This window comes from Somniosus microcephalus, chromosome 8 (genome assembly GCF_052327205.1).
Source record: "Somniosus microcephalus isolate GS21.2 chromosome 8, FLI_Smic_1.0, whole genome shotgun sequence".
Taxonomy (NCBI): Eukaryota; Metazoa; Chordata; class Chondrichthyes; order Squaliformes; family Somniosidae; genus Somniosus; species Somniosus microcephalus.
Window position 1 is genome coordinate 55,903,186 of NC_140994.1, and position 16,947 is coordinate 55,920,132.

Genomic DNA, 16,947 nt, shown 5'->3' on the forward strand with positions numbered 1-16,947 from the left:
ACAAAATTGTAATGTCCATTCTGTGGAGACTATAATGCTCATTCTTATCCCATGGTGGCACAAAATTGGTAGGAACATGACTTACTGCACCCATGGCATTAGCTTTTTTATAGCAGGTGAAGCCCTGAATTGGTTCATTTCATTAGCTCTTTTTCCTAGTAGTTAGTTCCCTCCAGAATGGGGGCTACCATTGTTTTCTCACCTGTTCCTTCGGATCCTCAAGGTTTTCTCCCAGAATTGCACATACCAGACAAGTAATTGTGTCATACCAAAAGTATTCATTTCCTCCAAAACTTTGAGCCTCTTGCAAGAGCAGTTTGGCCTGACCATGGTTCTTTTCACAATTAGCTAGAACTGCCAGAAGATACAAGATCTTTGCCAAAGCCTCGTTGTCCTCAAGCTCCTAATTGAAAAAATAAGGTAAACTTTGGAAGGTTTCTCCAGGAATGCTAACAGTTAAACCAGAATCAAATGAGAAAGTAACAGGAAATTTCAACATGTATAAACCTGGTACATTATATACTCATGAAATATAAAGTTGAGTATTTCAGATTAGGTTATTAAGAGATCCAGTATAATTAAAACCATTAGCTGATGTAGAGATCATGGTGATACAAAATAAAGAGATTTTAAACTGACAAATGCAATTTTAGAAAAACATTCACCCTTACTCTGCTGCAAAAAGCTATCCTATCTGGATACAATTGGGTTATTGATATAATAACAGACAAGATAAATGGCCTGTAGAAGCAATCTCAGTTAAACTCACACAAAACATTGACATAAGCATGCTAGTTTTAGAGTATGTGTCAGTTTGGTTCAATTGTCACTTGAGTCAGGTTCAAGCCAGATCGGAGCAACCAGGTCTCTCTCTGCCATCATTCATCTCAGAGTCATAGGCCTAAAAATTCGGTTGCTTTGCGTCTCCTGTTAGCGCTCTAACAGGGCGCTAATGGGGCGCAAAGCAACTAGCGCCCGGGTGCGGCGCCGCCAATGCCTCCTGCGAAATTTAGCGGGAGGTTAGCAGCGCCGGTAACCGTTAGCGTCCCGCGGCGCTGCGCAGCCAGCGATGACATCATCGCCACGCGCAGTGCCCCGCTCGTGCCCCGGCGCGATCTTCGGTAGTGTCCCCTGACTTACCGCCGGACGTAATGTCCGACGGGGTCAGGGGGCCTACCTGCGGCGATTTTTGTTGCTGGCTGCCTGCCAGCACCTGCCCCCTCTGCCGTCCCCGGCCTCCTCTGCAGCCTCCCCACAGAGTGCCGGGGACGCAGCTGGGCCCCGGGTCACACTGCGCAAGGCCCCTCCCCTTTAAGAAGGGGAGGAAGGCCTGCAGTACCGCGGCACAACGTGCCGCAGAGCGTGGCACTGCGGCACGTCGCACCGCGATATTCACTCGCGGTGCCCCAAGAGGGAAGTGGGGCGCTTCCAGTAGCACCCCGCTTCCCTCTTAGGGAGTTACTGATGAATTTCAGCCGCGGGGGTGCTAATTTTTTCAGGGCGCTAAAAGTAGCGCCCTGGCAAAGTTAGTGCCCCAAAGGGGGCGCGACTCAATTTCCCCCCACCCCCCCGCCCCGACTGTCTCCATTTCCACCACTTCCGTCAGCAGCGAATTCCAGGTCATCACTGCTGCGTAAAAAAGTTTTTCCTCACGTCCCCCCGTATCTCTTGCCCAAAACCTTAAATCTGTGTTCCCTAGTCCTTGTACCATCAACTAGTGGGAACAGCCTTTCCCCGTCTAGGCTATCCAAACCCGTCATAATCTTGTACACCTCTATCAAATCACCCCTCAACCTCCTTTGCTCTAATGAAAACAAATCCAGCTTCTCCAACCTGTCCTTGTAGCCAAGATTCCCCATCCCCGGAACCATTCTGGTAAATCTCCTCTGCACCCTCTCAAGGGCCTTCACATCCTTCCTAAAGTGTGGCTACCAGAACTGGACACAATACTCGAGTTCTGGCCTAACCAGCGCTTTATAAAGGTTCAGCATAACTTCTCTACTTTTGTACTCAATACCTCTATTTATGAAACCCAAGATCCGTTGCTTTGTTAACCACTCTCTCAATATGTCCTGCCACCTTCAGGGACCTATGCACATTAACTCCCAGGTCCTCTGTCCCTGCACACTCTTTAAAACTGTACCATTAAGTGTATATTGCCTCTCCCTGTTCCTTCTGCCAAAATGCATCACCTCACACATCTCTGTATTACATTCCATCTGCCACTTGTCTGTCCATTCTGCTAGCCTTTCTATGTCCTGTTGCAGTCGATCGGTATCATCCTCACTGTTTGCCACACACCCAAGTTTGGTGTCATCGGCAAATTTAGAAATTCTACTCTGTATTCCAATATCCAGGTCATTTATATATATCAAAAATAATCTAGTGGTTAACGCACAGCACAGGTCCCGCTCCTCCTCTTTGTATCACTCCAAGCACAAATGGCCTAGATTAGTGCCACTGCATGTCATAGGTGGAAGCTCTTGCGAGAAGAGAAGGTCCCACCTGCAGTATACAGAGGTGGCAACCTTGGCTAATAATGCTGAGAACAGGGGTGTGAAATATCTGGTGCATTCACCACCGGATTCAGGAAAGAGCAAGCAGGTGAAAGGAATGCCAAGGGGAGGCAAGGGGAGAGAATGCATTGCAAGGGGAGTGAGGTAGAATGCATCGTGGGGACAGGAAGGGCAGAATGCATGATCAGGTGAGGTGAGAAGACAGATAGATGGTGAAGGGAAGGGAAGGGCCAAAATTCTTAAAGCAGAGAGGAGGAGGGAAAATGGATGAGGTGTCAGAGAATGGAAAGTGGGGATTGGATGGCAGGGAAAGGGAAAAACAGTAAAGGGGGAAATGAGGGGGTGAATTAATGGCAATGAGGAGGAGGTAAATGGATAGCAGTAAAGGGGAGGAGAAAATGTTTAGTAATGAAGAGGAGAGGGAATATGGCATGTTGAGGGCCGCTACATTGTCAGAGATGCCACTTTTCAGATTAAATGTTAAACTGAGGTCCCATCAGCTGATCAGGTAGATGTAATAGATCCTATGGCATTATTTTGACAATCCTAGTTTATTCTCCCAGTGTCCTGGTCAATGATTCCACTCAAGCATTATCACCAAAACAGATAAATTGGCTATTTATCTAATTTGCTGTTTGTGAGACCTTGCTGTGATCAATTGGCTGCAGTGTTTGTCTACCAAACAACACTGTAGTCATGTCAAAAAGTAATTCATTGGCAGTGAATTGATTTGTGACACCCTGAGGACATGAAAGATGTGACATAAAGTAAGTTATTTCTTTATTACTTTCTGATACTTGGTTAATTGAAAAATCTGCCTTTGAAGCAAGTTTTCAGTTGCAATCTCATTTGTTCAGTATTGATCCTATCTCCAAAATGGCAATGGAAAACAATTAGTTTCCTTGGTATCAGTTACTCTTTCCTTCCTAAACAGATGCTAAAATTCTGAAGCTGACTCCTAAAAGCCAAATCAATTCCTCATTAATAAAATTACTATTAAAAGACATATGCAAATCTTGTGCGCTGGCTGATGTTCTGTGAAACATACTCACACAAAATAAAAACATGCACTTTTGAGCTATTACAGATGCCTGTTCAGCTTGAAAATCGAAACTGAAATTTCACTACCAACACTAATCTGTATTCCTCACATAGCCAAGTTACTTCACAAATGTGAGCACCACAGAATACCACCAGATTATTGCTTTTCTACAAACTTATGCATTTTAAGATCACAATTAGTTTTTTTTTAATTAGACTGATGGAGAAACAGCAGCCTATGCTAAGATACTGGCTAAAGCCCATATATATTACTCAGCATTGCCAAGAGTAGAAACTTAACTTTTTATGATATAAATTTGTTGCCCAATATTCAAATATAGTTGCAATAATTTGATGGCATACATTGTTGACAGAAGTATGTAGAATATTTTAACATGTTTACCTTGATACTTTAAAACCCCATGGCAGGATTTTCATTGGGCCGTGGAGGCGGGATTGGAGGCATGTGGGGGGTTAAAATCCGAAATCGGGGGGCACGAACCCATTCCACACCCAACCCGCCTCTATGCCAGTTTCAAAGGAGGCGGGTACCCAACCCGCACTGGGACCCGCCTCCCCGAGGCGGGAAGGGGATTAGTGCCAATTAACTGCCTGTTAACAGGTAGTTAACAGGCAGTTTTTAGCCTAATCCCTATTTTCATTCTTGAATTGTGGGATTCCCGACGGCTCCAAATCACGCCAAGTTAGCGAGGTGGGCCATCGTGCTGAAGGGCTTGGAGGGGTCTGATGCGCTATCAATTACTCATAAAAGACGGGGAGTTAGGAGAGTAACTAAAGGCTTTTATTAGCAAAGAACAGAGCATGCCTCTCGTGGTTGACTGGGTTCCAAGAAGGCAGGGGGCCGCAGGTCAATCACCTTTATACCTGGGCCTGTGGGTGGAGCCAGCCGAGACATGTTGAGGCATGCATAGGTACAACAGTGTGCAACAACAACAACAACAGTGAATAACAATAACAGTGGTTTACCACATTCACCCCTTGTTTAAAATTGAGTCCGGCGGGGTGAAGTGTACTAAAGGTTCGTGTAAGTAAGTCTATCAGGTGGCCTTGTATGCCGTCCTGATCATCGTGGTGGCGGCGGTGATGGTGCAGCCTCCAACGTTGAATCTGGCGTCTCATTGAGTGGTTGGGTGGTCAATGACGGGTCCTGGGGCTGCGGCATGCCGTCTAGCGGGGTTGGGTTGTGGGTAGTGGTGGATGGCAATGGTAGTGTTTCAGGGGCACCCAAAGGTGCGAGATCTCGTGTGGGGGCTGTGTCCTCCCGCCCGTCCGGGTACGCTACGTAAGCGTACTGGGGGTAGGCGTGGGTAGTGGTGGGTGGCGAGGGAGGTGTTTCGGGAGCACCCGAAGGTGCGAGGTCTCGTATGGAGACTGTGTCCTCCCGCCCGTCCGGGTACACCACGTAAGCATACTGAGGGTTGGCATGGAGGAGGCTCACCCTCTCGACCAGGGGGCCCGTCTTATGGGACCTCACGTGCTTCTGCAGTAGGACGGGTCCTGGAGAAGTCAGCCATGTCGGTAACGAGATCCCCGATGTGGACTTCCTGGGGAAGGAGAACATTCTCTCGTGAGGGGTAGCATTGGTGGCTGTACAGAGCAGTGACCGAATGGAATGGAGCGCCGCAGGGAGGACTTCCTGCCAGCGAGAGGTCGGAAGGCCCTTAGATTTCAAGTTTAAAAGGACTGCCTTCCAGACCGTCGCATTCTCCCTTTCCACCTGGCCATTCCCCCGGGGGTTGTAGCTGGTGGTCCTGCTTGTAGCGATACCTCTCGAGAGCAGGTACTGCCGGAGTTCGTCGCTCATAAAGGATGAGCCCCTGTCGCTATGAATATAGCTAGGGAAACCGAACAAGGCGAAGAGGTCATTCAGACATTTAATGACCGTGGTACTGGTCATGTCTGAGCAAGGGATGGCAAACGGGAAACGGGAGTACTCATCAATTATGTTGAGGAAGTACACATTGCGGTCGGAGGAGGGGAGGGGCCCTTTAAAATCGACGCTCAGCCGTTCAAAGGGGCGCGTGGCTTTGATCAGGCTTGCTCTGTCTGGCCTATAAAAATGCGGTTTGCACTCGGCACAGATTTGGCAGTTCCTGGTCATGGTCCTGACCTCCTCGATGGAGTAGGGCAGGTTACGGGATTTGATGAAGTGAAAAAACCTGGTGACCCCCGGGTGGCAGAGGTCATTGTGGAGGGTCTTCAGTCTATCGACCTGCGCGTTGGCGCATGTACCACGTGATAGGGCATCTGGGGGCTCATTGAGTTTCCCGGGCCGGTACAAGATATCGTAATTGTAGGTGGAGAGTTCGATTCTCCACCTCAAGATCTTGTCGTTCTTGATTTTGCCCCTCTGCTTATTATTAAACATAAAAGCTACTGAACGCTGGTCAGTGAGCAGGGTAAATCGTTTTCCGGCCAGGTAATGCCTCCAATGTCGCACAGCTTCCACAATGGCCTGGGCCTCCTTTTCGACAGAGGAGTGTCGAATCTCGGGGCCCTGGAGGGTCCTTGAGAAAAAGGCCACGGGTCTCCCCGCCTGGTTAAGGGTTGCAGCTAGGGCAAAGTCGGATGCGTCGCTCTCCACTTGGAAAGGGATGGACTCATCCGCTGCGTGCATTGTGGCCTTCGCAATATCTCCTTTTATGAGAGTGAAGGCTGCACAGGCCTCTGCTGTCAGGGGGAAGGAGGTGGACTTGATGAGGGGTCTGGCTTTGTCCGCATAGTTGGGCACCCACTGAGCATAGTACGAGAAAAACCCTAGGCATCTCTTCAGTGCTTTTTGGCAGTGGGGGAGGGGGGAGCTCCATAAGGGGGCGCATCCTGTCGGGGTCGGGGCCGATGACTCCGTTCTCCACTACACAGCCAAGAATGGCAAGGCGCTTGGTACGAAACATACATTTGTCCTTGTTGTATGTTAGGTTCAGCCGCTGGGCCGTACGGAGGAATTTCTCTAGATTAACATCATGGTCCTGCTGGTCGCGGCCGCAGATGGTGACGTTGTCTAGATAGGGGAAAGTGGCCTGGAGCGCGTTCTGGTCCACCATCCGGTCCATCTCCCGTTGGAAGACTGAAACCCTGTTGGTGACGCCGAAGGGAACTCTGAGGAAGTGGTAGAGACGACCGTCAGCTTCAAAAGCTGTGTACTGGCGGTCCTCAGCCCTGATGGGGAGCTGGTGGTATGCCGACTTCAGATCAATCGTCGAGAACACCCGGTATTGTGCTATCTGATTGACCATGTCAGATATGCGGGGGAGTGGGTATGCATCTAGCTGGGTGTAGCGATTGATCGTCTGGCTGTAGTCAATAACTAGGCGCTGTTTTTCGCCAGTCTTCACTACCACCACTTGTGCTCGCCATGGGCTGGTGCTACTTTCAATAATCCCTTCCTTCAGGAGTCTTGCTACCTCGGATTTAATGAAGCTCCTATCCCCGGCACTGTAACGCCTGCTTTTGGTAGCGATGGGCTTACAGTCGCGGGTGAGGTTAGCGAACAAGGAGGGGGGGGGGGGACTTTAAGGGTGGAGAGGCTGCAAATGGTGCACGGCGGGCGATTTAAAAGCTGCTGGCTGCAGACTGTGAGTGAGGGGAGGGGTCCGTCGTACGCTAATGTGACACTCTTAAGGTGGCACTGAAAATCCAACCCCAGTAGAACGGCAGCGCAAAGATGGGGCAGGACCAGGGGTTCAAAATTTTTGTATTCTGTACCCCTTACTGAAAGGGTCACTACACAGTAGCCACCGACGTCCGCTGACTGGGCTTTGGAAGCCAAAGAGATCCGATGTCGCATCGGCAGGACCGGGAGAGAGTAACTGCGCACCATGTCGGGGTGGATAAAGCTTTCCGTGCTCCCGCTGTCAAAAAGGCAGGTAGTGGCGCGGCCATTTACCGTAATGTCCATCATGGACCTGGACAGTTGATGAGGGAGAGATTGGTCCAGCGTCACGGAGGCCAGCGTATGGTCGAGCGAGTCGATGTGGTCGTCAGATGAGGCGGTGGTTGAGTCCGGGTCCCCCGTGGTTGAAGTTGGAGACGTCCGAGATGGCGGACAAAATGGCGGCGCCCATGGTCCCGATCCCCACGCGGCTGGGGGAGCCCAAGATGGCGGACAAGATGGCTGCCCCCACGGTTCGCACGCGGCGCTGCTGGCGTTAACGGTTTTACCTTTGCAGGCGCTGACATAGTGTCCTTTCTTCCCGCAGCCGGAGCAGGTAGCGTTTCTCGCCGGGCAGCGTGCTCTGGGGTGTTTTGCCTGACCACAAAAATAACATTTCTGTGCCTTGGACATCACAGCAGCAGTTGAAGGTGGCGGTCCCATGACCCAAGGTTGTGGCGTCCACGTTGCGGAGCGGTTAGGGGAGAAGGCGTCCATATTCCTGTGGGCCGCGTCGAGCGAGAGCGCGAGGGACACTGCCTTTCTCAGGTCCATTTCTCCCTTTTCCAACAGTCTCTGCCGGGAGTAGTCGGACCTTAGACCCGCAACGAAAGCATCTCGGATCAGTCCCTCCGCGTGTGCTGCGGCTGATACTTCTTTGCAATCGCAGTCTCGGCCGAGTATCCGTAGTGCCCGTAGGAAGGCCTCCACCGATTCCCCGGGCTGCTGTCTGCGGGATCTTAAGAGATGCCTGGCATAGACCATATTTACCGGGCGTGCGTATTGCCCTTTTAGCAGATCGATAGCCGCCGCGTAGGTCGTCGCGTCCTGGATTATTGTATAAACTTGGTGGCTCACCTTTGAGGCCAGGATTTCCAACTTGTTTTCGTCCAGGGTCACAGTTGAGGCTTGCAGGTAGGCCTCGAAGGAACGCCGCCAATGCGCGAATTTGGTAGCCGAATCCGCTTCTTGGGGGTCTAGATCCAGGCATGTTGGTCTGAGGGCTCGCAGCAGCTCCTGCTGCTCAGCGTTTGGTGCAGCAGCCTGCTGTTCAGCGTTTGGTGCAGCAGCCTGCTGTTCAGCGTTTGTCGACATTTTGTTTTTGCTAATAAAATTGATGCGCTATCAATTAGTCATAAAAGACGGAGAGTTAGGAGAGTAACTAAAGGCTTTTATTAGCAAAGAACAGAGCATGCCTCTCGTGGTTGACTGGGTTCCAAGAAGGCAGGGGGCTGCAGGTCAATCACCTTTATACCTGGGCCTGTGGGTGGAGCCAGCCGAGACATGTTGAGGCATGCATAGGTACAACAGTGTGCAACAACAACAACAGTGAATAACAATAACAGTGGTTTACCACAGGGTCGAGATGTCCGGTGTTCAGGTGAGGATGGGGGCATGAGTGCAGAGGTAAGTGTGTTTGGTGTGTTTAAATTGTTTAAAGAAGTTTTACTTACCTTTAAAGCCTTCCTTCCTTCAGGTCTCGGGAGACCCTCATCTCACCGGCACACAAAGCAGAATGGCCGCGAGCTGTCAAAAATTGCAGCATTCAGCTTTCTGTTCGAGGGAGATCTCTAAATCATCCTGAGAGGAAGGAATTAACTTGGAGTACAGGTTGTCAGTGTTTGAGAGCTTCAAGCAGCTGTGAAACACTGATATTTCATCTGTCAATAGGACTTGACAGATGAAATATCAATCTGTGACGTTGCCAGTTGCCGGGTGGCCCTTAATTGGCCTGCTGAGCCCGCTGGGCAGGCTCAACAAGGTCAATCAAGTCAAAATCGCGTGGGTTGGCTACAACTCAGTGGAGGCGGGACTACAACCACAAAAGTTGTAGTCCCGCCTCCTACCCGCCTCCTCAATGAAAATCGCGCTCCATGAGTCAGATGATATGCTGTCATGTAGAGCCCTGATTTTTTTTTAATTCATTCCTAGGATCTGGTCATCGCTGGCAAGGCCAGCATTTATTGCCCATCCCTAATTGCCCTTGAGAAGGTGGTGGTGAGCCGCCTTCTTGAACCGCTACAGTCCGTGCAGTGAAGGTACTCCCACAGTGCTGCTAGGGAGGGAATTCCAGGATCCTGACCCAGCGACGATGAAGGAACGGCGATATACTTCCAAGTCCGGATGGTGTGTGACTTGTAGGGGAACTTGGAGGTGGTGGTGTTCCCATGCACCTGCTGCCCTTGTCCTTCTAGGTGGTACAGGTCGCGGGTTTGGGAAGTGCTGCTGAAGGAGCCTTGGCGAGTTGCTGTAATGCATCTTGTAGATGGTACACACTGCAGCCATGGTACGCCAGTGGTGGAGGGAGTGAATGTTTAAGGCGGTGGATGGGCTGCCAATCAAGCGGGCTGCTTTGTCCTGGATGGTGTCGAGCTTCTTGAGTGTTGTTGGAGAAGCACTCATCCAGGCAAGTGGAGAGTATTCCATCACACTCCTTACTTGTGCCTTGTAAATGGTGGAAAGGCTTTGGGGAGTCAGGCGGTAAGACACTCACCGCAGAATACCTAGCCTCTGACTTGCTCTTGTTGCCACAGTATTTATGTGGCTGGTCCAATTAAGTTTCTGGTCAATGGTGACCCCCAGGATGTTGATGGTGGGGGATTTGGCGATGGTAACGCCTTTGAATGTCAAGGGGTGATGGTTAGACTCTTGCTTATCGGAGATAATCATTGCTTGGCACTTGTGTGGCGCGAATGTTACCTGCCACTTATCAGCCCAAGCCTGAATGTCGTCCAGGTCTTGTTGCATGCGGGTATGGGCTGCTTCATTATCTGAGGAGTTGCAAATGGCACTGAACAATCAGTGAACATCCCCATTTTTGACCTTATGATGGAGGGGAGGTCATTGATGAAACAGCTGAAGATGGTTGGGCTAAGACACTGCCCTGAGGAACTCCTGCAGCGATGTCCTGGAGCTGTGATGATTGATCACCAACCACAACAACCATCTTCCTTTGTGCTAGGTATGACTCCAGCCGGTGGAGAGTTTTCCCCCCGATTCCCATTGACTTCAGTTTTACTAGGGCTCTCTTGATGTCACACTCGGTCAAATGCTGCCTTGATGTCAAAAGCAGTCACTCTCACCTCACCTCTGGAATTTAGCTCCTTTGTCCATGTTTGGACCAAGGCTGTCATGAGGTCTGGAGCCGAGTGGTCCTGGCGGAACCCAAACTCGGCATCAGTGAGCAGGTTATTGGTAAGTAAGTGCCGCTTGATAGCACGGTCGATGACACCTTCCATCACTTTGCTGATGATTGAGAGTAGACTGATGGGGTGGTAATTGGCCGGATTGGATTTGTCCTGCTTTTTGTGGACAGGACAAACCTGGGCAGTTTTCCACATTGTCGGATAGATGCCAGTGTTGTAGCTATACTGGAACAGCTTGGCTAGAGGCACGGCTAGTTCTGGAGCACAAGTCTTCAGCACGACAGCCGGGATGCTGTCGGGGCCCATAGTCTTTGCTGTATCCAGTGCGCTCAGCCGTTTCTTGATATCACGTGGAGTGAATCGAATTGGCTGAAGATTGGCTTCTGTGATGGTGGGGACCTCAGGAGGAGGCTGCTATGGATCATCCACTCGGCACTTCTGGCTGTAGATGGTTGCAAACGCTTCAACCATCTTCAATTTGGACTGAATAAATAAGTCAAATTCTATTTTTACTAAATAGTACGCTAGGATTTGTACCAGTGCTTTATGGGTTGAATTCCATGACTGTCCATTATTCTGTGCAAATGGGAAATGAGTGCCCTTTATTTTTTATATTTATATTATATACTAGTAAATTTCCTGTGGTGTTGCACACAGGAGTCAAGACCAAGGGCAGTTTTCAGGTCATGCAGGGTTGGAGGGAGGGGAGATAACTGAACCAAGGTAGGGAGGAGACAGAAGGCAGATGGGATGGGGAGCTAGGGGAAGTGGTAAAGGGAGAGAGGGACTGGAGATGAGATGAGGAGAGGAGAGAAGAGGGGAGCAGGGGAGGGGAGTGAAACAGGAGAGGAGGGAAGGGTAGACAAGAGGGGAGGGAAGACCAGAGAGGTGGTTGATGCACTATCAACAACACCAAAGACTACGAGTTGAACTTATACGAAGTAGGCTTTTATTGACTAAGAACTAGAGCATGCCTCTGCTAGTGGATCCATCCTAAGAGCTCCCAGGGGAAGGGTGGTGAGTCACCTTTATACCCGGGCTTAGGGGTGGAGCCAGGGGCGGAGACATGCCCGGACCGGTACAGAGTTAACAGTGGTTTACCACACAGACATGTACAGAGTTAGCAGTGGTTTACCACATTCATCCCTCGTTTAAAAAAGAGTCCGGCGGGGTTGTGGTAAACCACGTTCACTATTGTATCACTGTTAGTAGTTAGCACTGTTCACCACTGTTCGTTATAACTGTATCACTGACCACTATTGTATCACGGTACGAGGTCGCCTCTTGCCACACTGCTATACCTGGGATGACCACTGCCGACTCCGCCTTGGCTCCACCCACCAGGCCAGGTATAAAGGTGAGCGACTGGCTGGTATTCCTCCTGCTTGGATCGGATCACCCACGAGAGTGGGCTCTGTTATTTAGTCAATAAAAACCTTTAGTCACCTTCGTAACTCTTCGCCTTTTATTGGAGGAATTGATAGGTATATCAATTTTATTGACTAAATTTAATGATGTCCAACAACGAGTCACAACCGGCGGAGGAGCCACCAGCGCAGCTCCCAGGAGCACAGCCACACCAGCCAGCTTGGCTGCGAGCCCTCAGACCGCCGTACCTGGACCTGAACCCACGAGCAGCAAACTCAGCCGCAGACTTTAAACACTGGCTGGTCTGCTTCGAATCATACCTGAGAGAATCCAGCGTCCCTCAGGCATCCAAACTAAGTGTCCTGCAGGCACAACTGAGCCCGAGAGTATACACTCTCATCGAGGACATGACTACCTACGAGACCGCCATCAACCTGCTGAAACAGAAGTACCGGACCCCGGTAAACTACATGTACGCTAGGCACCTCCTAAGATCACGGCCGCAACAGCCAGGAGAATCAGTAGCCGAATTCTCACAGGCGCTATATGCACTCGCCAGGAACTGTGAGTTTAAATCGGTGTCGGCAGCCGAAAATACTGAAGATAATATCCGCGACGCATTCCTGAAAGGCCTACGGTCCGAGTACTCACGGCAAAGACTGCTGGAAGCTAAAGACCTCAGCATGGAAAAAGCTGAAGCCCTCGCTATCTCCCTGGAAGTGGCCCACCAAGATCAGGAAGCATTCACCAGGTACTGCTCGCGACCCTGGGACTCGGGCCCGACCCCTACCACAGCACCCTTCCCAGCGCCGCCCCCGGGACCTACCTCTGCGTCGGCGTCCCGGACCCGACCGGCCCCGCCACCCCCGGCACCGGCCCCGACATCGGGCATCCGCGATCGGGCCGCCGGCTGTTTTTTTTGTGGCCAGGAGAAGCACCCGAGGTCGCGCTGCCCAGCCAAGAACTCCATATGTAAAACCTGCCTGAAGAAAGGCCACTTCTCCAAGGCCTGCAGGAGCGGATCCTCAGAGGCCAGCAGTGCCGCATGCGAACTATGGGGGCGGCCATCTTCGTTTAGGGCAACTGAGGCCAGCATCCCCACACATGAGTCATGGGGGCGGCCATCTTTGTTTAGGGCAACTGAGGCCAGCATCCCCACACATGAGTCATGGGGGCGGCCATCTTTGATTAAGGCAACCGACCCCAATAGTGCCTCATGGGGCCCTACCTCGTGGGAGACGCCATTTTACTCACCACGCCCGACCGCCTCGCCCGCAGATGACAACGACTCGCTCGGCTACACACTAGCTTCCGTCACCCTGGACCAAGCCCGCCCGCACCATCTGTCCAAGTCAATGATGGACATCAAAGTGAACGGCCACGCCACGACCTGCCTGTTCGACAGCGGAAGCACGGAGAGCTTCATCCACCCAGACACGGTGAGCCACTACTCCCTCTCTGTCCTACCAACGCGCAGCCGAATCTCGATGGCATCGAGGTCCCACGCCACGGACATCAGCGGCTACTGTGTCGTGACCCTGTCGGTTAAGGGCACGGAGTATAAAAACTTTAAACTCCTCGTCCTCCCCCATCTCTGCGCTGCCGTCCTACTAGGGCTGGACTTCCAATCCCACCTCCAAAGCGTAACCCTAGCATACGGTGGACCCCTCCCCCCACTCACAGTCAACAACCAGCAAACGTTAAACCGCCCACCGCGTAACACCTGCAGCCTCTCCACCCTCAAGGTCCCGCCACCCTCTCTGTTTGCTAACCTTACCCCTGACTGCAAACCCGTCGCTACCAAAAGCAGGCGGTATAGCGCCGGGGACAGAGCCTTCATTAGCTCTGAGGTGCGGCGCCTCCTGAAAGAGGGCATTATCGAGGGGAGCAGCAGCCCCTGGCGTGCCCAGGTCGTAGTCGTAAAGACCGGCGATAAAAACCGCCTGGTCATCGACTACAGCCAGACCATAAACAGATATACCCAGCTGGACGCATACCCCCTCCCCCGCATATCTGACATGGTCAATCAGATTGCACAGTATAAAGTATTCTCGACCATCGACCTGAAGTCGGCCTACCACCAACTCCCTATCCACCCTGAGGACCGCCAGTATACCGCCTTCGAGGCGAATGGGCGCCTATACCACTTCCTTAGGGTCCCCTTCGGTGTCACTAATGGGGTCTCGGTCTTCCAAAGGGAGATGGACCAGATGGTTGACCAGAACGAACTGCAGGCTACATTCCCCTACCTAGATAACGTCACTATCTGCGGCCGCGACCGGCAGGAACATGACGCGAATCTGGAGAAATTCCTCCGTACGGCCCAACGGCTGAACCTCACCTACAATAAGGAGAAATGCGTGTTTAACACCACGCGCCTTGCCATCCTCGGCTGCGTAGTGGAGAACGGAATCATCGGCCCCGACCCAGAAAGAATGCGCCCCCTCATGGAGCTACCCCTCCCCCACTGCCCTAAAGCACTTAGGAGAACCCTGGGGCTTTTCGCCTACTATGCCCAATGGGTACCCAATTACGCGGACAAAGCCAGACCCCTCCTGAAAGCCACTTCCTTCCCCCTCACGGAGGAGGCGTGCGCGGCCTTCTCCCTCATTAAGGGAGACATAGCCAAGGCCACGATGCACGCAGTGGACGAGTCCATCCCCTTTCAGGTGGAGAGCGACGCATCCGACTTCGCCTTAGCCGCCACCCTAAACCAGGAGGGGAGGCCAGTGGCCTTCTTCTCAAGGACCCTACAGGGCCCCGAGATCCGACATTCGTCGGTCGAGAAAGAGGCCCAGGCGATCGTGGAGGCAGTACGGCGCTGGAGGCACTACCTGGCAGGCAAACGATTTACCCTCCTCACCGACCAGCGTTCGGTGGCTTTCATGTTTAATAACAAGCTGAAGGGCAAAATCAAGAATGACAAGATTTTGAGATGGAGAATCGAGCTCTCCACCTACGATTATGAGATCTTGTACCGGCCAGGCAAGCTGAACGAATCCCCTGATGCCCTTTCACGAATGACATGCGCCAGCGCGCATATCGATAGGCTTCAGACCCTCCACGACCAGCTCTGCCACCCCGGAGTCACCAGACTCTACCATTTCATTAAGGCCCGCAACCTGACCTACTCCATCGAGGAGGTCAGGACCATGACCAGGAACTGCCAGACCTGTGCGGAGTGCAAACCGCACTTCTATAGGCCGGACCGAGCAAGCCTGATCAAGGCCACCCGCCCCTTCGAGCGCCTGAGCATCGACTTTAAGGGGCCCCTCCCGTCCTCTGACCGTAATGTGTACTTCCTCAACATCGTTGATGAGTACTCCCGTTTCCCCTTTGCCTTCCCCTGCCCCGACATGACCAGTAGCACGGTCATTAAGTGCCTGAATGCCCTCTTCGCCTTGTTCGGGTTCCCGAACTATATACACAGCGACCGGGGCTCCTCCTTCATGAGCGAGGAACTCCGGCAATTCCTCCTAGAGAGAGGTATTGCAGCAAGCAGGACCACCAGCTACAACCCCAGAGGTAACGGTCAGGTGGAAAGAGAGAACGCGACGGTATGGAAGGCCGTCCTCTTAGCCTTAAAGTCTAAGGGCCTCCCAACCTCCCGCTGGCAAGAAGTCCTCCCGACAGCGCTGCACTCCATCCGGTCATTACTTTGCACGGCCACTAACACCACCCCCCATGAACGAATGTTCGTTTTCCCCAGGAAGTCGACTACGGGAACCACTCTACCAACCTGGCTGACCGCCCCGGGGCCGGTCTGGCTGCGGAAACACGTGAGGACCCATAAAACGGACCCCCTGGTCGAGAGGGTGAACCTCCTGCACGCCAACCCCCAGTACGCCTACGTGGCGTACCCAGACGGGCGGGAGGACACTGTCTCCCTACGAGACCTCGCACCCTCAGCCGATCCGGAAACACCGCCACCACCCCCCCCAACCTCAGTCCAGGTAGACGGCATGCCGGAACCCCACGAGCCCTCGCCGACCACGCAAACACCAGCATCAACACCGGATAAGGCACCAGCACCGGATAAGGCAACACCACCGCTGCGGCGATCGGAGAGGCTTACGAAGCCTCCGGACAGACTGACCTACCAGAATTGGTAGTACACTTCACCCCGCCGGACTTAATTCTAAACAAGGGGTGAATGTGGTAAACCACGTTCACTATTGTATCACTGTTAGTAGTTAGCACTGTTCACCACTGTTCGTTATAACTGTATCACTGACCACTATTGTATCACGGTACGAGGTCGCCTCTTGCCACACTGCTATACCTGGGATGACCACTGCCGACTCCGCCTTGGCTCCACCCACCAGGCCAGGTATAAAGGTGAGCGACTGGCTGGTATTCCTCCTGCTTGGATCGGATCACCCACGAGAGTGGGCTCTGTTATTTAGTCAATAAAAACCTTTAGTCACCTTCGTAACTCTTCGCCTTTTATTGGAGGAATTGATAGGTATATCAGGGGTGAAGTGTTTCAAAAGTTCGTATACGAAAGTCTCTCCGGGGGTCTTGTCTGCCGTAATGATCTTCGTGGTGCCGGTTGCGGCGGTTCTTTGCCCGCGGCCGCTTCTCGCGTGGGACGGAGCACTGGCGTGTCATCCTCTCGGGGTAGGGATGGCACCGGCATGTCGTCAGTTCGTGGTAGACACCCCGGTGGTGTGTCGTGGGTAGTGGTGGTGGGTGGAGGTAGTGGATAGTGATCGATGGTGTTTCGGGTGGTACCTGAGGGTGCGAGGTCTCGAATTGAGACTGTGTCCTCCCGCCCGTCAGGATACGCCACGTAGGCGTACTGTGGGTTGGCGTGGAGGAGGTGAACCTTTTCGACCAGGGGGTCCGTCTTATGGCTCCTCACGTGTTTCCTGAGCAGGACGGGTCCCGGAGACGTCAGCCATGGCGGTAGTGATGTCCCCGAGGTGGATTTCCTGGGGAAGATGAACATCTTCTCGTGAGGGGTGGCGTTTGTGGCAGTACA

At 52.3% G+C, this 16,947-nt stretch overlaps 1 protein-coding gene across 2 annotated transcripts in view; it reads right to left on the bottom strand.

Moving 5' to 3' along the window:
• Window positions 1-16,947, bottom strand: part of cfap46 (cilia and flagella associated protein 46) — a 575,305-nt gene that overhangs the window by 278,697 nt on the left and 279,661 nt on the right. For both annotated transcript variants that reach the window (XM_085994743.1, XM_085994742.1), the window contains one exon: window positions 203-403. In XM_085994743.1, the coding sequence (XP_085850869.1) occupies window positions 203-403 (201 nt within the window). The remainder of the gene's footprint in view (window positions 1-202; window positions 404-16,947) is intronic.